Source organism: Callospermophilus lateralis, chromosome 4 (assembly GCF_048772815.1).
Source record: "Callospermophilus lateralis isolate mCalLat2 chromosome 4, mCalLat2.hap1, whole genome shotgun sequence".
Taxonomy (NCBI): Eukaryota; Metazoa; Chordata; class Mammalia; order Rodentia; family Sciuridae; genus Callospermophilus; species Callospermophilus lateralis.
Window position 1 is genome coordinate 131,881,492 of NC_135308.1, and position 23,653 is coordinate 131,905,144.

The 23,653-nt window shown below is 34.1% G+C and overlaps 2 protein-coding genes across 6 annotated transcripts in view; one reads left to right on the top strand and one right to left on the bottom strand.

Moving 5' to 3' along the window:
- Positions 1–603: 603 nt before the first annotated feature.
- Positions 604–7,783, bottom strand: Ccdc59 (coiled-coil domain containing 59). Its single transcript, XM_076853185.1, has 4 exons — positions 7,597–7,783; positions 6,280–6,589; positions 3,418–3,517; positions 604–999 (listed from the first exon to the last, which is right to left on the bottom strand). Exons 1-4 carry the CDS (start codon positions 7,748–7,750, stop codon positions 838–840), a joined length of 726 nt encoding a protein of 241 aa, XP_076709300.1. The 5' UTR covers positions 7,751–7,783; the 3' UTR covers positions 604–837.
- Positions 7,784–7,902: 119 nt separating this feature from the next.
- Mettl25 (methyltransferase like 25) overlaps positions 7,903–23,653 on the top strand; it is a 108,864-nt gene continuing 93,113 nt past the window's right edge. For 2 of the 5 annotated variants that reach the window (XM_076853186.1, XM_076853187.1), the window contains exons 1-3: positions 7,903–8,196; positions 16,239–16,403; positions 18,968–19,074. In XM_076853186.1, coding sequence (XP_076709301.1) covers positions 7,938–8,196; positions 16,239–16,403; positions 18,968–19,074 — 531 coding nt within the window. In that variant the 5' untranslated portion in view covers positions 7,903–7,937. Of the gene's footprint in view, positions 8,197–12,329; positions 12,397–14,666; positions 14,758–16,238; positions 16,404–18,967; positions 19,075–23,653 lie in introns of those variants that run through there. The other 3 variants (XM_076853188.1, XM_076853189.1, XM_076853190.1) reach the window with 3 other exon arrangements.

Consider the following 23,653-nt stretch of genomic DNA (forward strand, 5'->3'; position numbering starts at 1 on the left):
GCCCTCGTGGACAGCTCGTGCCTTCCCTTACAGACTATGGGATGGGTGTACACATGAACTCAATACACCCCTCTGACCTTTATCCTGATTGGCTCCTGTGCAGTATATAAGCTGGGCTGGGTGCAGGCAGCCAGTCGACCTTTACCTTTCTTGGCTTGTCCTCGTCGGGGGTGCACCAACAGAGTGACATGGTGATTATGCAATCATGGTGTACCTCCCATAGGATCTAGAAAGCTTTATTCTTACTGTGACACTGCTGGGTTTCCACAATAATTTAAAAGGTTTTACACTAATAAGCTATGTGCTTCCACTTAAGGGAATGTTTATAAAAATCAGACTCAATTCTTAAGCCAAACTCCTTTACCAAGCCTACCTTGTTACGATGGCAATAGGTTATTTTAGCACTCAGGTATCCTATTCTTGGGTGTCTGGAAAATACATTCTCCTATAACATACATAATTTAAAATAAATATAATATTAAATACTCTGAGGGAGTCGCTGCCTTCCTTCTCATCAAAATGAATTTAAAAGCGATATACTGTAGCTGATTACTAAACTGAAACAGGTGCATGTACTTGAAATACTTCATTGAAAGCTGTCACTCTTATTTTTAAAACTTTTATTTCACAAACATCATATGATACAAAAGCAGTACACGCTTGATCATGTTTCTCAAATAGAAGGTTCTTTCAGTTCTTCAGGTCATCCTTCTTCCAGAGGAAAATAAATAAGTCCACAAAATCTACAGCATATATAGAAAATTTTCTTTCACAAGAACAAAAATATTTGCAGAATTTAACCCTTAATCATTTTTCCTTAGGAAAAAAATGTCTGATTTAACTTTTTTCTTGAATTTTTTGAAGAAGATACTCCATTTGTAAATTCAAGTTTGGTTGGCCCTTTCTAGTCTTTTTGTTCAATATTTTGAACACTTCCATTTTCTTCTTTTTGTAGAGTCTTTGAGCTTCTTCTCTCTCTTTTTTTCTCCTCTCAAACTCCTGAAATTATTAACATATGTGAATTCACTAATCACAAGCAGTAGAAATAACTTAGAAGTGGACTTAAGATAGCTATCAGCATGCAAACACTCTTCAGGTTTCTCTCTTAAATTCTGTAAAATGTAAATAGCTTCCCCAAATTGAAGCAGTATATAATTATTTGTCTTCACACTATAAAAATACATGATACAACATGGACTAATTAAAGTTACTGAACCATTTTACATATTTATATGCAAATGAAATTAGGTCAAAGAGAGAAGACATATATATCTCTACTAATTAAATCCACTGAAGTTAGAGAAGACTAAAGATTGTCTAGTGTAATTTTCCACATAAAACTAAAAACTTCATTTCCAAAAACGTATATCTGGTATCCCTTTTGTCATCTGCTTTGTAGTTTAATTTTTTAAAAAATTATTGACTACTTATGATATACGTGCAAAACATTCTGCTAGACATTATGATTTTGACCATTAAGAACTAGAGTTATTTTGATATGTTAAAATAAATATTCAAGTCTGAATATAAAGAAAAAAAATTCAAAGTTCTAAATGGTTCTGAAAAGCCACTACTCAAAATTTACTACAATATTCTTAGTAAATATAAAAGTTAAAAGTTCTTAAATAGTGTAATATGCGTACCATTTTCCAATTTCTCTGTGATGCACACAGCCAAAAAATAACACATTACACAAATACAGGACTTATATTTACTCATAATTAACAAAATACTTTCACATAATTATGTAAAATCACAATACATTCCATTATCTTAAAACTTTTTATGCTAGCTGGGTTCAGTGGCACACACTGGTAATCCCAGTGAGGCTGAGGAAGAGGATTGCAAGTTCAAGACCAGTGTCACCAATTTAGGGAGATCACAGCAACTTAGTGAGACTTATTTGACAATAACAAATTTAAAAAAAGGCCTGAGGAAGTGGCTCCAGTGGTAAGGTACTCCTAAGTTTAATCCCCAGAACACCACCTCCCAAAAATTAAAAATAAAAATTTTGATGCTAGTTTTCTATGTGCATATTACAGGTGAGGAGCTGAGCTAGTGATTTCTGACAGGATTGTCCAAGATCTCTGGTAAGTGGTAGAGCTGAATCTTTTATCCAATACTGTAAGTTCCCATCATGCTACATTATATTACTTAAAATTACATTTTTTTTGGTATTTCATTTATTTTTATAAGTACTTGAGTTTTGATTCATTATTTGTAAATTTAGGTATATGAAGCCTAGTTTACCCCATGGAGTTTTTCTAAGCAAAATATATGTATTTTAATATCTTTACCATCAATTATGGGTCTGTACTTAATGTTCTTAACAATTTCCCATGTGTAATGGTGTTGGCTTTAAATCTGAGATCTACTAGCTCTAAGAAATGGCTAATTTTTATGATATAAAACTCTTTTTATATAACCCGTTCTATATAAAGGAAATTGTAAAAGTATACAAAATGTTTAACAACATAACGGTCCTTACTATGCTTCACCTGATATACTGTTTCCAAAGATGGCAAACTGTGGACACTTAGAAAAAAGCATAAGGGTCCAGTATTTCCAGAGAGATATTTCTACTTCATCCCAGTCTGCCATTGTTAAACTCTTAAGTTTTCTTAACTACATATATTTATTCTAAATCAAAAACAAAAAAGCAATTGAACTAACCATAACCTCTATAACAGGAAAATTTTGTTGAAGCTATAGATAATTGTTGTACTCATCGGAAAAGTCTATTAAAATTCTGATTTTCTGAATGATAAGTGAGTAGCAACTTTCTGCTAAGTTAAAAAATAGGTAACAAAATAATATATAAAATAGTAGGTTTTTTAGTTGGCAAAAATCAATTCTTAATATTTTATTCTAAAACCTCCCCTCTTGATTTTTACTTGTTTTAATGCAAGATCATCCATATTTTGTATTTTAGTGGTTCTCAAATTTTATTAAGCATAAGAATCTCTTTGCCAGTTCTTGAACCATTATCCCAGGTGCACATATTATTAACCCACAAGCAATAGTTTTAAAATTCTATTCTTGACCGAGCAGTATTTCTTAAGATAATATAAATAATCAATGAATGTGAACATGATGCAATTCTATGATTTTGCTCATTCATTCATTTAAGAAATATTTACAGTTGGGAGGTAGAGGCATAAGAATCATAAGTTCAAGACCAACTTAGTGAGACATTGTCTTAAAAACAAAAAAGGCCTGGGGTTGTAGCTCAGTGGTAGAGTGCCCTGAGTTCAACCCCAATGACACCCCCCCCCCAAAAAAAAGGAAAGAAAAAAGAAAAAATTATATATATTTACAGAGAAAATACTACCCCAAGAATACCACCCCAAGAAACACAAGTTGTATTCCAGATAAATAAGGAAAAATGTACCCAAATATTGTAAAAGTAGAACTTACTTGTTTCTTGGCAGCACGTTTAGCTTGTATCCGTTCATATTCTTCTAGTGCTTTTTGATTTGATGTTTTCTTTTTATTCTTTTTTGGAATAGTCACAGAACTTTATAAGACAAATAAATCATAAGTTTTAAAAATGACTTAACCAAAATTATGATGCAATTGTGTCAAATACATATTTATATACAATTTTTTCACCCACACTTTTCAGTCAAGTTTATAAAGAACAGAAAATAGACTGCCACTTCTCGTTCACTCCTTAACTCTGATACCTGAGTCTCACTAATGCATATTAATTGAGAATAGAGAGAATAGGAAAAAACAATTTGCATATTAATAATAATTAATAAGATTAAAAACATATTTGCAACTTGCAACTATATGATTATGAATCATATACTTATTGATCAATTGTACTTCTTCTGTAAAATGTCTGTTCAGTTCCTTAGCCCATTTATTGATTGGGTTATTTGTAAGATTTCAACTCACTCCAGTCAGAAAGACAATCATCAAGAATACAGGCAACAATAAATGTTGGTGAGGATATGGAGGAAAAGGTAAACTCACATTGCTGGTGGGACTGCAAATTGGGACAACCACTATGGAAAGCAGTATGAATATTCCTCAGAAAACTTGGAATGGAACCACCATTTGACCCAGTTATCCCATTCCTCAGTATACCCAAAGGACTTAAAACCAGCATACTACAGTGATGCATCCATGTCAATGTTCATAACAGCTCAATTCACAATAGCTAAACTATGGAACCAACCTGGATGCCCTTCAATAGATGAATGGTATATATATATTCAATGGAGTATTACTCAGCTTTAAAGAATGAAATTATTGCATTTGCCAGTAAATGGATGGAGTTGGAGAATTTCATGCTAAGTGAAATTAGCCAGTCTCCCAAAACCAAAGGCTGAATATTTCTCTAATATGCGAATGCTAATTCAATACAAGGGGTGGGGGGCACTAGAGAAGAACAGAGTTACCTTAGATTAGGTTACCTTAGAGGGAAGTGAAGGGAAAGAGGGGAGGGGATGTGGAGATAGGAAGGATAATAGAATGAAACAGAAATTCTTAGTTTATACATATTTATGACTGCATGACCAATATGATTCTACAACATGTACACTCAGAAAATGAAAAATTATATTCCATCTATGAATGATATATCAAAGTGCATAAATGCATTCTACTGTAATGCATATCTAATGGAAAAATTTTTTTAAAAGATTATGGATCAATTACTGGGTGGTTAATGAAAATTCTTGGAAATATTTCACCATGGGAAATATAAAAAGCTTTGAAAGATCCTACAATGTTAAAAAAAAAAATTTAAAGACAGACTAAAAAAATACATTACATTGAAAGACATTACAGAAGTTGCTCGTATGAAGAAACTTTAATCTCAAAGTTCTTTGACCACCTTGTCTCAATTCTATTTCATCCACCACCATGCCTTGGACCTAGTTTCCATTTAAAAATGTTCAATATTACAGCATTTTCACTTCTAAATACCTGGGATACCATTTATTTCCTTAGGATACCTGACTGAGTAGTAATCTTTCTTTCCTTTGTCTCTCAACTTATCACATTTTTCTGCAACTCCCTTGCTAATGTAAATAAAAAAAATTCATTATCCATTATTAGAGTATATGTCCTCTTAGCTCCTAATCTTTTCCCCTAACTTTCATAGTCAAGTTCCTAGAAAGAATAAAGCACAGACTATGACTGTTACTTTCCATTTACTCGTTACCTTTTCAATGTCTCACTTCTGGTCCCCCACTCCAATCAAACTACCCAGGCCAAGATAGTGATGCCCTCCTATCCAAGGATCATCAAGGTGCCTTTTTGGTCTCTTTAAATGACTATTCACTACTTTTGAAAAGTCTACTCTCTTAGTTTAGGTGACCTTTTTCTCTTCTGATCCATCTCACAACTTTCCTCTGCTGAGTTAGCTATCCTTCCATTTCCCCAATTCTTCAATTTTGACAAGTTTATTTATCTTCTTCAATGACAGTTTTTTTCAATCTCAAAATAAAAAGCTTTTTTTTAAAAAAAAAAAAAAATCTTAACTTGTTTCCTGATTTAACTCTTCTCACTTCAATTATCACTGGTAATAACTCAAATCTATAGTGCTAGTGCTTACTTTTTCACTGCACAACTACATTGTTTAGTAATACGACAGATAAGTCTACTGAAAAAAAACAGAAGTTTTAGTCTCTATGCCTTTATCCCCAACTAAACTTTTTTCCTAGAGTCCTAGTGCGTGTTAGTTTTAGCACAAATATTCACAGTGTTAAAAGAACAAATTATGGACCCAAGTATCATCTGACTTCTTTGAAAGTTTAAGTTTTTATTATGTTTTTACCTGAAACATGTGGAGAAACAGTTTATAGTTAGCTCTTATAATACCAAAGTGTTGTGGAGCCATGTCATTTTTTAGCTACAACCATTTCCTATCCTTTGAAGAAAATCCAGATTAGTAACAGGACTAGTAGTAGTTTGGCTCTACAATCTAAGCTGTTATTGACCACACTTACAATAATTCTCAAATATTATTTAAATATATTAGTAATAGGAGTTAACTATGGTCCAAGTAAGTTACATGTACGTAAGGCAGAAAGCCAAAGCTCAGATATTTTAACTTCATCACTTCTTCATTTATGCTAAACTAGTCTAATTCAGCTATTTAAAGTTAAAAAGAATTCTTCCAAGAACATATGATCCCTACTTACACCATGACTTCTAAATGTGTTAAATAAGAAAAATCACAATTCCTATGTAAATTTTCCTATAATACCTTTCAGAAAATATTACTTACACTTAAAGTAAAAGACTTCAGAAAAAAATACATACTTTTTCGTTTTGCCACACTGTTCTGGTTGAGGCTGATGAACACTACATTCCTCTTCAGACAAAGTCTGGTCAATGCTATGCTCTTTTTCAGGCAAAGGCTGGTCAACTTGTTCTTCTGACAAAGGCTGGGTAACTTTTCTCAGTTGCTTCCTGAGTCTTTCTTCTTCAGCTAAATAAAGATGTTTCAGATGATCTGGATACTGATCTGTGAATTGGGACTCCTGTGATATTTGAGACTTCTTTTTCTTCCACAGCAATTTCTTATAATGTTGTTGAATCTTCAGTTTTCTCCGAAATGCAAAGCCTTGCCCTACATTGAAGGATATAGGTAATGATTATTATCACAAAACATAAATTGAATGAAAAGATAAAGCTGTTAATTAAAAATGAAATCTTAATACATTATTATATTCAAATGTTACAATTATTTTGTTTTATTCTTTAAAAGAAATGTGTCTGGCAACAAACTTAAGCAGAGGAGCTGAAAAGCAAGTTGGTCATCTGCAAAAAGATTAGGCGGACATTTGTCATACAACCATCTAAAAATCTCAAAAACTGACCAGTTCAGACTGTTGCAAACTTGAATTTATAACTGTATTCACAAATCAAAACCAAATTCCTCTAGGTCATCTAACATAATCAGGCCCTTCAACAAATACGTACAAATAAACACATCTTTTTACCTTAGAGAAACTTACTACATAACTTACTACAATACGTTGTGTAGTAAGTTTCTCTAAGGTAAAAATACTGCAACCAAAAAAAAAAGTGCTTGACTTTCTTGCACAACTAACAATTATCAGAAGACTTAACTTATTTTATAGTTATGCATTCAAAATGGAATCTGAGGGACCTAACATCAAGAAAAAAAGAGGGAAAAAAAAAAAGTTAAGAAGAACCGTGAGATGCGAATGGCTATTGCGATATCTGGAATCAGCAAAGTTTGAGAACTGTATTTCTGGCCCCATCCTGCACTTCATCTCTTACCGTAACACAGGTTCAAATGTGTAAATGCAACACACCCAAATGGACCTGAAGGCGCTCTCCCCTTAGGACCACAGAAGAAAAGAGTTCTCATCAAGTCTGATATTACTTCTTAGGAGACATTTTAACCCGATTTAAATGATCAACTCTACCCCCATCTGCCCATCCAGAGCTCTGGGAAGCGCACGGTTTCAGCGGTTTTAGGAATGGCTTCCTCTGTCCCCAGCAGGACCCAGGTTTCGGTTCCCAAAACCTTCTTTCAAGCTTAGTCGGCTCGCGCAACCCAGGACTTCGCAGGCCTAAGGGCTTCTAAATGGCTGTCTTCTTACGCACCCTCACGAACGCTGCCCGAAAAAGCTTGAGGGTAGTTAGGCCGCCAGGTCCTCTTTTTTCCATTCTTATTCCTGCATCCGACAGGTGAAACCCCCTCAACACGCGTCCCCAAACCACCGGTTCTCAACCTCTCTGCCGGCCTGACGGGTGCCATAGTGGACCAATTCGGTCGACAGATCACCACGACGGACGTTCTTGAAAGACGTCACCAAACAGAAGCAATCCATCGCCAAACTAAAGGCCGACTCGGAGCTCCGCTGATCAGGTCTGCACCACTTTTGTCAAGAGTCGATGCCGCGCGGCCATGTTTGCGCCACCTACAGCCCGGGAGGTTGCGCGTCATGGCTGCTGCTTGCCCTCTCCCGGCGACCCAGGACCTGCCCACGCTGCATGCCAAGTTACAGGGACTGCTGCGGTTCCTAAGGGACGCTCTGCCTATTTCCAATGCGCACACGGTAGACTTCTACACAGAGTCTGTGTGGGAAAAGCTGGTTGACTTGTCTCCGGAAACTGTGCTGGCTGCGTTGAAGAGGTCCGCTGCGGAGGCGGAGGCTGGGTTTTCGGAGGCGCGCCCCCTGGTGGAAGCAGAGGCGCGAGCAGGTGAATGACGGAGTAGGCGGGGTGGGAAGGGAGGAGAGATGAGTCCTGTTGGCACCGCGTGCAGCCAGGTGGAAGCACACCTGACCCGGGCAGCGGCGGGGCGTCGTTTTCCCGGGAAAACAGGGATCAGTTTACTGGGGACTGGGTGGCGACAGCCCTTCTGCGATGCCTCTTTTGTATTGGGGTGTATTGAGACTTACCATAATTTAAGGAAAACAAGGGGCATTCATTTAGTCATAAAACAATTTTTGACTTGAGTGAAAACAGCGAACAGTGCTTTCACTGGGTTTATAGATTAAAGGTAGGAAATAAAGTTAACAGAAAAAAAGGAAATTTCAGATGTTACTAATGGCCAAGTAGAAAATAAAAACAGTGTGAGGCGATAGGGCTTGCGGAAAGGGCCTCCCTAACCTAAGATGGGAAGGTGCTAGTTGGCCTAGAGCCAAGGGAACAGGATTGCAGACCCTGGGAACCACAGGAGAGACTAGCCAGGACCTGCGGGCAGCAGCAGGTGCAGTAATGGAAGTACACAGAGACCAGGTCATATAGAGCTTTCTGGGCCATAGAGAGATTTGGTATTTTAAATGTGTTGGGAAACCTCTAGAGTCACTTAGGCAGTTTGGTGTCCTAATCTAATATATATTTGAAAAGATAACTCTGAGGGATTTTTGAAGAATAAATTACATAGTGATGCAAAAGCTGTTTAAGAGATGATTTCATGCTGTGGGCACATTTGTCATCCTAGCTACTTAGGAGGCTGAGGCAGGAGGATGGCAAGTTCAAAGCGAGCCTTAGCAATTTAACAAGACTTTCAGCAACTTGTCGAGACCCTGTCTCAAAATTTAAAAAATAAAAAAAGGGATGGGGATGTGAATCAGTGGGTAAACACCCCTGGGTTCAATCCCGGGTACTATCTGCTAATGCAGCCGGGAATTTTTGTGGGCTCTGGAGGTTCCTGTCCCAGAGTAATGTGGGTTCTACTAGAATCTATATTTTGAAAATAAAAAACCATTTTTTTTGTATCCAACAGCAATGAAATCTAGAGAAGATTGTTAACTTTTGAAATATCTCTAGAATTAAAACCTTTTTTATACAAAATATTCAATTATCCAACTGCTCAGCTACTTCTTGTATTTAAAAGAGTGAGTTTTAATAATCTGTGTTGTAAGGAATCTTAATTTTTGGTGATGGAAAGATGGGCATTTCCCTCATTATCATATGAGGTTCATTATTTGTGTCAGAGAAGAGCATTAGAATCATTTGACTAGATTTGTTCTTTTATTAAACAGTTGTGAGTTATTATGGACATTATAGAGTAGCTGTGAAATTTGTAAACTTTGGAGTCATAGTTCAAATTCTATTTCTACCATTTATCAGTTCTGTGATCTTGAGGAAGTTCATTTATTACTTCAGTCAAAAAACATGGTAATCAAGTGTCAACTGTGTGCCATGTACTTTTCTAGAAATTAGAGATACTTGTAAAGGGATGAAGTAGGACCCCCCCCCCCAATTTTTATTTTTAAGTGCTACAGAGAAAAAGTATATAAGAGAGAAATAAACAAGGGGAGACAAGGTCTTGTTCAGGCAAGACCTCATTGAGGTTACTCAGGAATAAAAGATCTAACTGCGGAGGAGAAGAAAAATACCATGATAATAGCAATTTGAATTTTTAAATTAGCTTTTTTTTTAAGCATAGTGTAAATTATCACTGCTCTGGGCAATATGCTGAATCAGTAAGTACGAGAAATGGTTGAATTTAAACTTACTGCTATTTGAGAGGAAAAAATAGGCAATCCTTGAGTCTCCCTTCTGCAACCTCTGCAGGGTCATTATTTTTCAAAACGTATGTTGCCATTTGTAGAGCTGAGAATAGGTTAGTATTGTCTAAGCCTCCCATTCCAAGTGTGCCTGATTATTTTTATTTTTGCAGAAATTACTTGGTATTTTCTGAGTAAAATGTTGAGCTAGGTGTTGTGAATACAGTAGTGAACAAAGTATAATATTTTTTTCAAAAACTTGCATCCCTCCAGGCACAATTGCGCATCGGAGGCTCTGGAGGCTGAGGCAAGATAATCCCCAGTTCAAAGCCAGCCTCAGCAACTTAGTGAGGTCCTAAGCAACTCAGTGAGACCTTGTTTCTAAATGAAATATAAAAAAGGACTGTGGATATGGCTCAGTGGATAAGTGCCTCTGGGTTCAATCCTTAGTACCAAAAGAAAAAAGAAAAAAACGTTCCATTTTAGGAGACTTTTATTTTAGTTTCTTCCCATTTCATGTGATCTGGTAATTTAATTATTATGCTTTTTATACATCAAGTAATCTGTAAAAATCCTGTGCTCTTAGTATTGCCCTAGAATTGCTTTTTGATTTATTATATATTATTTAATTTCAACTATGTGAGAGTGCTCTTATCTAAAACTAGTTGGTTTCATTTTCCAAATAAATGTTCAACATTTTTAATCTTTGAGATTGAAAATGTGTGGGTCTCAATTGTTGTATTGCTTTCTGAGTTAATTGTTATTTAAATTTCCCCTACAAAATTCTAGTCCCGTATCCCACAAGTTAAGCTGTTCTTCATTTATTATTTTAGTCATCTTCCTGTTCCTAAGAATTTGGAGCTGAAATAATCTTTCATGACAACTGTTTACATACTAGGCACCTCTGACTTAATTTACTTTTTAACTAATGTATATTTTATTTAGCAAATACATTTTTAAATTTGTTTCTTTGAATATTTTTTTCCTCTCAAGAGAAAAGAATCTGATAGAGTTAAAATACTATGGTTAAATTTTTCTATCTTTATATTTAATGTCATTTTTATAAATATAATTGTGAAATTACTTTTGGCATGATTAAACGAACTTATACATTCAATGTGATTTTAGTATTGGTACAGTAAAGATATGGATGTCAATTTCTTGTTAATTATTTCTTATTCCTATCCAAAAGCATGGCTAAATGTTTAAGTAACTTATTAAAAATTTCATATACAACTGTAAATTAAGCTGTAATGACTTAATCAAAAAGTTTCCTAGCACCTAATTGGGTGATATTAGTTTCTTTTAAAAGCAACAGGGTATATTCTGTTTTTTTCCTTGGTAGAGTATAGGAAGATAGATAAACTCAAACATTCATAAAATTTAGCTAGGCCTATCTTTAATTTTCAAAAGTTGATAAGACATTTTAGCATTTGATTAAATTTTATTAAAAATTTATCAAAGATTGAAGTTAAAAGTCAACTGTTAACAGAAGCCAAAACCTTAAAATGCTTAATTAACCCGTAATCCCAGTGGCTTGGGAGGCTGAGGCAGGAGAATTGTGAGTTCAAAGCCAGCCTCAGCAAATTATTGAGGCCCTAAGCAACTCAGCAAGATCCTGTCTCTAAATGAAATACAAAAAAGGGTTCGGGATATAGCTCAGTGTATAAGTGCCCCTGGATTCAATCACCAATACCAAAAAAGAAAAGTTTAATAAAATTTGTATTGAATAAAGGTAAATTTTTATGTTAGAAAACATGTTCAGTTCAACTTAACCAGTGAGCATTGTGCTGTGGGACTTTTATCCAAAAGGAAAATAACAACTATGAAGCCACTGCAGTAGCACTGGTGAGAGTTAATAGGGTTTGAACCACAGCAGTGATAGAGGGAGGAGGTTTCCAAATGAAAGACATTTTTACATCCAGATGGAGGCGTGGGTAGATGTATAAATTGAGGACACAAGAAATATTTAAGATAACGTGAAGATTTTTAACTTTAACACTGAATGAAAATGCTCGTAAGACAGGAAATAAGAGAAAGATTACGGTAAAATGACAACATTCAGTTTGGCTCTGAACCTTTGAACTGAAGAAATCTTTAGAATATTTGTGTAGAAATTAATACAAAAACTTATGTCCTTTGAAGATTATTATGAGGAAGGCACCACTGGTTTCTTGAAATTCTGATCCGTAGGCTGTGTGATATTGAGTTTCCCCTCACTCCTGTAACAAATTTTGGTGCATAATTTCATTTTATCTTATGTCACATTCTAAATGTTCTAAATCACTCTCACCTTATCCTACAATTATAAATATTTGGGCTGAAATGAGATTTTATGCTTCTCTAACAGGCTATTGAAGTCCTCGTAGAGGCCTCAGTGATTACATCCACAGAGTTTTTAGGAGAGTTCGTCTCTCTTTCTGTAGCTGATGATGCTACAATAGTAAGTGTATTGAAATATTGCTGTCATTCATGCATGCAGGCATTCATTCGTTCATTCATTCATGCTGTGTGCAAAGTACTTGCTTTACAGTTAGCTTGTAGCAGTAGTATTTTGTCTCTAGAAATAGATTACACAGTGAATCTTATAAAAACATTTTTATTCCCCTTTCAGAGACTTATCAGTTATTTTACATGTAAAAATTACTTTTCAATTTCTGGAAACTTTTAAATATTCTAGTGGAGAGAAGGTGTTAAAGGGGAATGAAAAAAAGTGGTTATGAAGACAGAGTACAAAATATTTTAATCTCTACAGGAGGAAATTATTGCCAAACCTGAAGCTGACAGGTTTGCTTAATGCTTTTTTTTTTCCACTGCTATTTTGCCTGATTTCCTTTATTGTCCACTATACTTATCATTGTGGCATGATAACAGAATTAAGAGCAAGTTCTGAAGTCAAGACTGCCTCAGTTTACATGCCCTGCCACTTAGTATCTGTACAAATTTGGATCAATCATAGCTTCCCTATGTCTCAGTTTTTTCCTCAGTAAATGGGGATAAAAGCACTAATTAACTAGCTTAGAAAACTGTCATGAAAGGAAAAGAGTTTGGCATAGTACTTGGCACATAGCATAGCATAATAGTGAAGAATTACTGTGAACCCTGACAGGTGTCATCTTCCATAGAGTTTCATAACATTCAAGTAAGAGACATTTATTTTTGTAATTTAGTTTTTATTATTAATTGTAAATGTACATTCATTGTATTTTTAGTTTTGAAATTTTATTATGAACTCGTCTGCTTAAGACTTTCATAATGTAATATATATGAATGACTTTTCTATCTTTTCTTACACATTGATCTCTGATATAAAAAAAGATATTCTGGTCTCATATTTATAGACAATACCTCCCTCCTCCACTTCTCACTCAGTTAACCTATCTTATAATAACTGTCTTATAACACTGGCCTTTTTCTTATAAGAAGTTTCTCTTCTCTGAAATAGTAGGTTGCATGAAAAATAAAAGTATATAGAGAACACAAGAAAAGCATATAATGAAACAGAACAGGAACTTCCAGTAGAGGGTGTTATGGGCAAAATAATCAAGCCACATAATATGCAGGTAAAACAAATTTAACAAGCTTTCCCTGTACAAAAAGAAAAAAACAAATCTAAGAATTAACTAAATATAAGTAATCCTGTGGTTTATGTTTTACTAGTTGCTGATCCCAAACTGATTATACAGCTACCCAAGGAAGCACGGTGCAAACTCTTGACACCATTATCATTGCCTTATAACTAACTTTTCACATACTGTTTCAGAGACAGAAGTAAAGACAAGATCGTTGACATTTCTTTCTTTGAATCTCTAAAAAGTAGCAAGTCATGGAAGTTATAAGTGGACTGAATAACTTAAAAACAAAATAAGTATAGTGGATGTAGTTCCATAATTCAAAAATATTTTATTCATGGTATTCTGGCCTGAATAAAATGGTGTTAACTCTAATGATATAAACTATTGGGCTGGATCAGAACACTGGCCTTTTTAAAAATTAATTATTGTTGAAAGTTATTATCATTGCAACTTAGATCTCCAAAATTTCTGAAGTAATGGGGGTAGGGGGCTATTATTGAAAGCAAATTAACAATATTTAATTCAGGTTTGATTGAAAAATTTTCAAGTATTTTCAGTAGGATAGTTAAGTTGATTTGAACCTTTACTTTTCCAACAGAAACATCACATTTCTTTCTGTTGGCAACATTGTCCAATAACTGACTTTTATAATAGTCCCTTTGCACATTGAGATTTAATACTCTTATTCTATCACACTCCAAGAAATTGCTGCCCTGGAACTTGGGGATGTTGAGACTGCTCTTAAACCTGAGAGTCTCACTTAATAGTTGACTGAGTTTTCCCCTCTGTTTCATGCCTAAATATTTTGATGTGGATTTTATTACTTTTTGGCTGTGTCAGTTCAGTTTGTAAAATGTCCAAAGAACTTATAAACACATAAAATATATCTTAAATAAATTCACTATAGTAATTTTGAAATCTTCTTTTATTTTTAGTTGATTAAAAAAATAGAAGTTACATATCCCTGCCAATTTTCTATTAATGAATTTGGTAAACATTGCCCCCACCTACTTAAGAGATACTAGCTTTCAAAAGATAATAGCTTAAATATGTTGTTTTTGTTTAGAATTCTATTAACCTACATCAGTTATCTTGCCTTCAGGCCTTGTCAAATAGCATCATTATTCTTTGTGTTTAGGTGAATTTTTATAATTTTGTAAGTAACTGTGAGGATCAGCTGTGCTAGAGAAGACTTCAGTGGTATATAGATTGTATCATGCTTTTATAAGGTGAGCATTTTACGTATTTTATTTTTCCACTGGATGGAGTTTTTTGTTGTTGTTATGTCAATTTTTAAAAAAATAATTATCAGCAAATAGACTTACTTGGACCCCTCCATCTAGAGTTACTTTGAACTACTACAGACAAATTGGAATGCCTTTTTAAAAATCCTCTTAAGTAAATTGACTTGACTTAAAAATGACCATAGAAACATAAGATTAAGCAAATCTGTCAATGTGCCTTTACATATCCATCAGAATAGGCAGCATTATGCTATAATAATAAGCCTAAAACCTCAGTGATGGAAAGCAATGTAATTGACTTTTCATCCTGTATTTCCATTGGTGTATACATATCCATTATAGTTTGACAATACCTTGACATAGTCACTCAGGGATTCAGATTGAGATGAGTTCCATCTTCACAAATCACAAAGCTAGGGAAAGTTCTTCCCATATTCTTAAATCTTCTGCCTAAAAATGGTCTAGTTTACCTAAGCAAGATGTTTCTATACCTGAGTTTAATAGGGTATTTATACATACTCCTACCCAGAGGGGCACTGATGTTTGTAAACAGTATACCACTTTCCCATACTATTTTGAATTTGTGAGCCTTTAGAAACTGTCAGCAGTTACTATACTAAGAAAATGTGTGGTTAAAAACTGACCGCGAGGAAAAATGAACTGTTTTACCAGATCATAACTTAATTAGTTTTAGAATTATCAGACTGACACCTTCAGCACCTTCAGCAATACATATAGCCCCCCCCACCTGCCCATGTGTGTGCACGCACACACACACAACATACACACACAAGTAAGTCTATATGGTCCAAATGACAGAGGAACTGTTTTATAGTAACCTTTATACCACTGGGGTTATTACCATTGTTCTGTAGGCAGTATGGATAGTAAGGTAATAGTGTTATAAAGGGTTGAACTGAAAATGCACAGTTATAGATCAGACAGGACTATTCCTAAGTAACTATCTTACTGTTAAAATTTAAGTCTTTCTCTTATTAGCTCTTGAAACGAGCCAAAATTTAATTTGATATTTAAACATATAATTGAGAAAAATGTTAAAACAGGGTGCTATGTGCAAGGCCCTGTGTTCGATCCACAGCACCACATAAGAATAATAAATAAATAAATAATAAAGTTATTGTGTTCAACTACAAAAAAAAAATTAAAAACACAGCCTCTGATGCTGAGGTAGGGACCAGTTTTAATACTTCTTATTATCTAAATAATAAAATAATGAATTACAGACCTTATTTATTGTCTACAAATAGCTATAGTTTAAATAACAGATACAAATGGAACTTTTAGAGATACTGCCAAAATTCACACTAAAACAAAAATATTGTAATTTGCTATAAAATTCCAACATTCATTTATTATTTTAAAATCTCATACTGATTAGTTTTTAGTTATTTAGTTATTACTAATGTTTTTGTTTTTGTTTTTGTTCTCCTATCACGATTTTTTAGGTGTTAGTGATTTTCCAAAAGCATTTTGTGAAACTTCTCAGAAGCTAGTGAGTGTGGAAGCCTTTGCTCTGGCTGCAAAATATTATTCTGTTCAAAACTTGGGAATGTGTACTCCTTTTGAACAGTTGCTTGTAGCTCTTCAAGGAAATAAAAAACAGAGGACAGGTATGTGTGTTTATGTGTATACATGTATGTGTTTTAGATACTTAGAAGATATATACTATCTTTCCAACATATTCTTACTGTTAGACCTTATAAGTCATGATAAATTATCTTATACCTAGAAGAATTGATTTTCTTTTAAACCATATTAAACAGAATAACTTATAGATCTCTGAATTTTGTTCTTACTTTAGCCTCTGGCTATCTTCAATTAGTGCCTGCCCTTCAAACATAGATTACAGTACAGTGGGATAATACAAATTACAAAATCCTTTGTTTTATTTTTGTAGCTGTGGGCTACTGATTGCTGTGGCTGGTTCTTTAGGAAGAGGTGGGAGAAATGCACAGTGTGGTTGGGGGTATGAGGGAGAAACCTGACTGAGTGTGAGAAAGTAGGGATGGCACAAGTGAAAAAACAAATGGCAACATAGTAGATTAAAACTCAGTTGATTCAATAATTTTATTAAATGTGAATGACTTATATGTTCCTATTCAGATAGAGAAAAGAAGACTGTTTTTTGTTTTTTGTTTTTTTTTTTTTTTAACACAGTCTTTTAGGGGCTGGGGTTATGGCTCAGTGGTAGAGTGCTCGCCTCGCACATGCAAGGCCCTGGGTTTGATCCTCAGCACCACATAAAAATAATAAATAAATAAATAAATAATAAAATTATTGTGTCCAACTATAACTACAAAAATTTAAAAAAATAAAAGCAGTCTTTGATGTTGAGGTAGGAGTCAGTTTTAATACTTAGTAAATAATAAAATAATGAATTACAGACCTTATTTATTGTCTACAAAGCTCCGAACTGTTATCTCATTTAATCCTCCTTTCCCCATCTTTTTATTTTGAAAAGTTGCAAAAAGTTGCAAAAGTAGTACAGTGAACCCTGTATAATTTTCACCTAGATTCACTGTTTGTTAAAATGACCTCACATTTGTTGTAGTTCTTTACACACACACATGCATGCACATGCAGCCTTTTATCTGAATCCTTTGAACGTAAATTACATATATCGTAACACTTTACCCTCAAGTACTTCAGTATATATCTTACAAGAACAAGGACATTTCCTAAACATCTCATAACACATGAACACACTTAGGAATCTAACCTTGCTAGCGTAATACTGTCTAATAAGCAATCTAACATTGCTAGAGTAATACTATCTAATAAGCAATCTGTATTCAAATTTCTCTTAAGTTTCTTAAAAATATTTGTATGGCCAGTTTTTTCCTTAGTATAGAAATCAGTCCAAGCTTATGTATGGTATTTAGTTTTATGTTTATTCTTTAATCTAGAACAGTTCCTCAGCCTGCCTTTTGTTTTTCCTGATACTAATACTTTCAATGCATATAGGCTGGGTCTGTTTGATTATTTCCCTATGATTAGATTCAGGTTATACATTTTTTTATCTGAAGACTACTTAACATAATCCCTTTCTCATTCATGATACTAGGAGACACATGTAATTTTGTCCCATTACTCATGAAAATAAGTTCACTTAAAATGAATCTACTGGAGTTATAATTTGTAAAGGGAGCTTTTTCCCTTTAAATGTAATTCTTTCATTATTTTAATCTTTTTCATTAATCTCTTTAATCATTTTAATCAAAATTATTTCATAGTTTCTCCTGCAGCAAAACAGAGGGCTTTTTGATAAATCATGGCTCTTGGTAGGGTTATTCCAGTTGCTAAATAAGTTCACCAGCAACGTTGCTATAGAAGCTGTATAGAAGTTCACGGAGCTTTAATCTCAGATGTTGCTGACTGGCAATAACTGAATGGGCTCTGTATCAAGGATAGCACCCTTGGCCCTTCCCTTTATTATAATGGTTAAGGACTGCATTTTGGAACTCAAAGTGAACAAAACTGTTATGCTGTAATAATCATCCCAGCACTACATTTCAGTTCCCTACTGCCCGACTCTCACATGTGTGATGATGTTAACTACTTTGTCACATGCTCTTTGGCCACTTTTATAATGTAGAGTATATACCTTAATGCACCATCCTGTGTGATATTCTGCATTGATATAGAAATATGTATCTTTGATTCTTGGGACTATAGAAAACAACATGGTTGTTGAGCATTTTAAGTGTGCCTAATGCAGCTCAGAAACAATTTGCAATTTTATTTGAATTTTTAAATGCAAATTTAAATAATCATGCATGGTTAGTAGCTACTGTACTAGACAGTACGGGTACTTATTGATATATAGAAATTCATTTTGTTTTTGTAGTTGTATGTATTGGAAATATTTTTTTCCCATTTTGTTGCTTGCCTTTCCACTCTTAAGTTGTCTCTTAATGAAAAAGTTTCTTTTGTAGTATAGTTTTTCAGTCTTTATCATTAACTGCGTGTATCAAGGGATATTTTTAATGATATGTAGATCTTTATTCAAATTAGATTCATAGCACCTAAGGAATAGAAATCTATCAGATACTACAATAGAATTTCTATCTTATTTTCATATTTAATTCCAAAAAATGAGCATTGACTGATAATTTTAATTCTATTAAATTTTGCTTTAGAAGTGTTATTTCAGTTTTATTTTATTTTCATTTAGCTGAAAAATTGAAGCCAGTTGAGTTTATGAATATGAAAAAATCTCATGAAGTTCAGGCAATGTCACAGCTGATCTGCAGTATTACTGATTACTATGGAGTAAAGCAGGTAAGAATATTTTCCTGTATTTTTACTAGCCGGTATGATTGGGCATGCCTATATCCCCAGCAATTCTGAAGACTGAGGCAGGAGGATTGTAAATTTGAGGCATATGCCTGTAATCGTGGAAATAGAAGTTGCTGTAGGGCACTTAATCCAAATACTCTCGGGCCTTACCATTTCATAGTGTGCTAGACTGGTTTCTACCTGCACTATCACCATTTCTTTCCTGTGGGCTTTCTCCTGCTGCTGAAACAAGTACTGCTCATGTATAAGTTCTGGAAATCAATTCCTCCCCTCTATAGCCTTGAACCAATAACTGATGTAACATTTCAGGTGGTATGATATTTTAGTCAGCTGTGACTTGCTGCTGTGACTAAGACCTGATAAGAACAATTATAGGAGGAAAAGTTTATTTAGGGGCTCACAGTTTCAGAGGTTTCAGTCCATAGACAGCCAGCTCCATTGTTTCGTACTTGAGGTGAGACAGAACATCATGGTGGAAGAGAGTGGCAGAGAAAAGCACCCAGGAAGCAGAAAGAGAGAGACTCCACTCACCAGGTACAAAATATATACCCCAGAGGAACATCTCCAATGTCCCACCTCTTCCAACCACACCATGCCTGCCTTCAGTTATCACTCAATTAATCCCTACCATCAGATTAATTCACTGATTGGGTTAAGGCTCTCATAACCCAATCATTTCATCTCTAAACCTTCTTGCATCATCTCACACATGAGCTTTTAGGGGACACCTAATACTAAAAGATAACAGATGATTCTTAGATATGTGCTTTACCCTAGTCCTCAGCTTCTGAAACCCAAGTTGCCCTAAAGTATTATGTTATCTTGTTTAAAAAAACACCTTTATTGGGCTGCTATTTTTTCTATTTTTCTCTTTTTACTTCCCTTCCTGTGTTTTACTACCAAATAGATCACTTTCACTTCAATCTTTGTTGATAGATCTGCCTCTGGGGTAACACAAACAAAAATGAGGGATATTTACTCTATAACTTTATTTATATTTATTTATCTCTGTGTGTGTGTTATGTTTATTTTTATGTAAAATACTATGTAATAGTAAATAAATGTAAGTTGATAAACTAGATTTATTTGTATTTATAAAGTACATACAAAATATTTTTAAATAGCTTAATGTACCATGTTAGTTCTTTTTTAAGAAAACTTTTTTATACTGGTGAAAATTATATCTAGTGAATGAAACAAATCTAAAATTTGTGACTCTGATAAGGTGCAAATTACTACAGATTAGAGTGTCCTTAGCACTAAGGACACTATGATTTTTCTCTTGAAATCACTTAATGATCTTATTATTTGATTCTCTTAATGTTTACATTTAAATGTATTCTGTGTATACTAATTATACTTTTAAAATGGAGATTAAATAAATACGGATTTGGTAGACTGAGGCTGAGATTCTGAAATACTTAACCTTAGCAGTAATCATAGAGAAGTAGAAAAGAAAAAAGAAATTCATTTCTACCTCATCCATAGCACCACTGGAATGCCCAAAACTTTACTTCTCACACTCATATTACCAAGCCTTCTTGATTTGTATTTCTTAAATATGTGCATCCTTTTGCATATTTTGCACATGTTCTTTTATTTGTTCATTTAACCAATATTTTCTTTAGCTCCTACCATGTTTCAGAGGCATTGTTTAAAACACTGAACACATAGCAATAAATAAAAAGTACTTTTGCCCTCATGGCATTTATATTTTAATAAGGACAACTAGGCAATAAAAAGATTCTAAGTATTTTTTGTTATATATGTTAAAACATTTTAAAGAGGAAAGAAAAAGGGAAGGGAGGGGTTAATTCAGAAGATAAGGCAAGTAAGACCTCTTTGTAGGGATAATATGAGTTAACACTTCTTTTAGAAGATACAGAAACTTCAAAATATCTGAAGGAAAGGGTTTTCAAAGGAAGTGAATGTGTTCGGTGGCACTGAAGTGGGAATGTGACTACTTAGTTCTCGGAATAGCCAGGAAGCCAAATAGACACCAATGGAGTGAATAAGAGAAAAATAACAGCTGAGGTTGGGGTGGGAAAGGGAAGATTATGAAGTTATAAATTTTTGGAGGCCTTTGTGATCATCATTTGGTCTTTTTATTCTGAATGAGAAGAAAGCCATTGCAGCCACTGGATCTTTTTTTTCTTCTGTGTCATTTTATGAAGAAAATAGATCGACTGTCTTTGATTCTCTACTTCACTGTTTTTAGACATGTAAACTGATTCCTTTAAGAAACTAGCTCCATATTTAAGTAGATGCTTCCAGAGTTAAAGCAAACAATTTAGGTTGGGCACAGTGGAGCAAGCCTGTAATCCTAGGCTTCAAGAGTTTGAGGTAGGAGGATTTTGAGTTCAAAGCCAACCTCAGAAATTTAACAAAATCCTAAGCAACTCAGCAAGATCCTGTCTGTAGATAAAATATTTAAAAAGGACTGGGGATGTGGCTCAGCAGTTAAGCACCCCCCCCCCAAAAAAAACCTAACTTACTAACAAAGCTAGTCATTAAGAGATAAGATCAAAAAGGCAATGAGGGTTTTGATGAAAGGAATGGTATGATCAGACTTTGCATTTTTCTGTTGAGAACAGAGTGAAGGTGAGAAAGGTAGGATCAGGGAGACCACTGAGAAAGCCAAGCCATTACAGTTATCAGATTTAGAATAAAGTTGGTTTGCAAAGCTTTGGTAAATGATCAGTTTATGGATTTGCTCTAAATTAACATGTCGATGATGAGAGTAAGAAGGAGTTCTGTTCTCTGTCTGGAAATAAGGTATTATTAACTTTGATGAAAAAGATTATGTGAGAGGCAAGTTTTACAGAGAATATCAATAGATCAGTTTCAATTTGAGATACTTATTACATATTCCAAGTGGAAATGTCAGGTAGAGTATTGGATTTGTGAGTCTGGAATTCATATCAGAATTCCACACTGGAGTTATAAATTTCAGAGCCATTACCCTAGAATGGTAAATCTGTAGGTTAGTCTGTAAAATGTAGCTCATCTATCTAAAAAATAGTACCATAGTAATATTATGAAGAAATTTAACTATTATGTGTACTAATGTTTCTAATTACTCTCCTAAACAGAATTAGAACAATAGGAGATCTCTCTTACTACTTACTAGTCTAGAGACTCATTTGTCTTCAAACCTATAGACTAGTGCAGATGATCCAGGAAGGAAAATTCTATTGTGGGTAAGGGTTTTGAACATTATGATTATGGGATTTTGCTATTTGAGCAAGATTGTTTGAAAGCAGAAAGTTGCACGGCTTCTATGTTCCTACCAGTGGAACTTAATTGCAGAATTTTTCTTTCTGTTGCTAACCATCTGTATGTTATTGTAATACCAGTTTGGAGGGGAAAGGTAATCGGGGTCAATAAGGTACAAGTGCAGACCTGCTAGGAAAGTTTGTCCTAATTAAAAAAAAAAAAAAAAATCTTAGGAATTAAACTGCATGATTTTTTTAGAGTTTCTATAGCCATCTTGCATCCAAAGAAATAAAAATCAACTGGTACAAAGTACAAAGGCTGGGCATAGTCAGTCTCCCAAAGGTGCGTTCTCCTTCAACATTTCTTATTAAGTGAAGTAATGAAGTTTCTTCATTGTTCAAAACTTTGTGTGGTGTTACTTACAGCTAGAACTTTCTTGATTCAGTAGAATGATAAACAGTTCTAGGAACAAAATCAGTTACTTCTTGGAAGCAAACATTTTTAGATTTAAGGGAACATATGTGCTGGTGTTTTACAAAGCAGCACACCAATTACAAACATTAAGCTTGTCATTGGTATCATTAGTGTGTTTTATAGGAAGAAGGGAATGGAGAACTTTGCTTTCTCATGAGATTAAGAAACATCGGAATTTATTAATAAGGTTCTACTATATACCCTTTGCATTTATGAATAGAAATATGGTAAATTCAGTTAGATTTTATTTCCTTAAAGTAAGATGTTATTGTATAGACCTTGCATTTAAGTATAGCTATTGAATCTTCAGTTAGTTTTGTTCCTTACAATACATATGTATGGTATATACATACACGCACATACATACATACAATACTTCTCTACTTCTCATGATACTTAGCTTCAAAATTAGTATAAAATAGGTATAGAGGAATGTTTGTAAATTAATTTCTTATTTATGGAAATTTTGGAGTCTTAGCTTTGAACTGGTCTAATTTTAAGATCATGAAATTTGTTAGGACTTAATGGCATTCATTGATTTACATATTGAAGTGTTTCCTAGAGTAGTTTATACTAATGTCAGAGTTTAATTAACTTTAAGAATTAAAGATATGTGTGTGTGTGTGTGTGTGTCTGTGTGTCTGTGTGTGTGTGTGTAAATAATAAGATTAGGTAATGGTTTGTTATGATAGTTGTTATGGTTTGGATGTGAGATGTCCCCCAAAAGTTAATGTGTGAGATAAATAGGAATATTCAGAGGTGAAATCATTAGATAATGACCTGTGGCCTAAATCCATGGATTGGTTTAATCCAATTGATCGATAAATAATGTGGATTCGTGGGTGGTAACTATACACAGGTAGGCCATGTC

What these genes read in the sequence shown, in the direction of transcription:
- Ccdc59 (XM_076853185.1), bottom strand. Translation starts at nt 7,750, where the DNA reads ATGGCACCCGTCAGGCCGGCAGAGAGGTTGAGAACCGGTGGTTTGGGG. An exon ending in CAGTGTGGCAAAACGAAAAA is followed by an intron (nt 3,518 to 6,279) that starts GTATGTATTTTT and finishes TGTCTTATAAAG; the next exon opens with TTCTGTGACTATTCCAAAAA. An exon ending in AACGTGCTGCCAAGAAACAA is followed by an intron (nt 1,000 to 3,417) that starts GTAAGTTCTACT and finishes TAATAATTTCAG; the next exon opens with GAGTTTGAGAGGAGAAAAAA.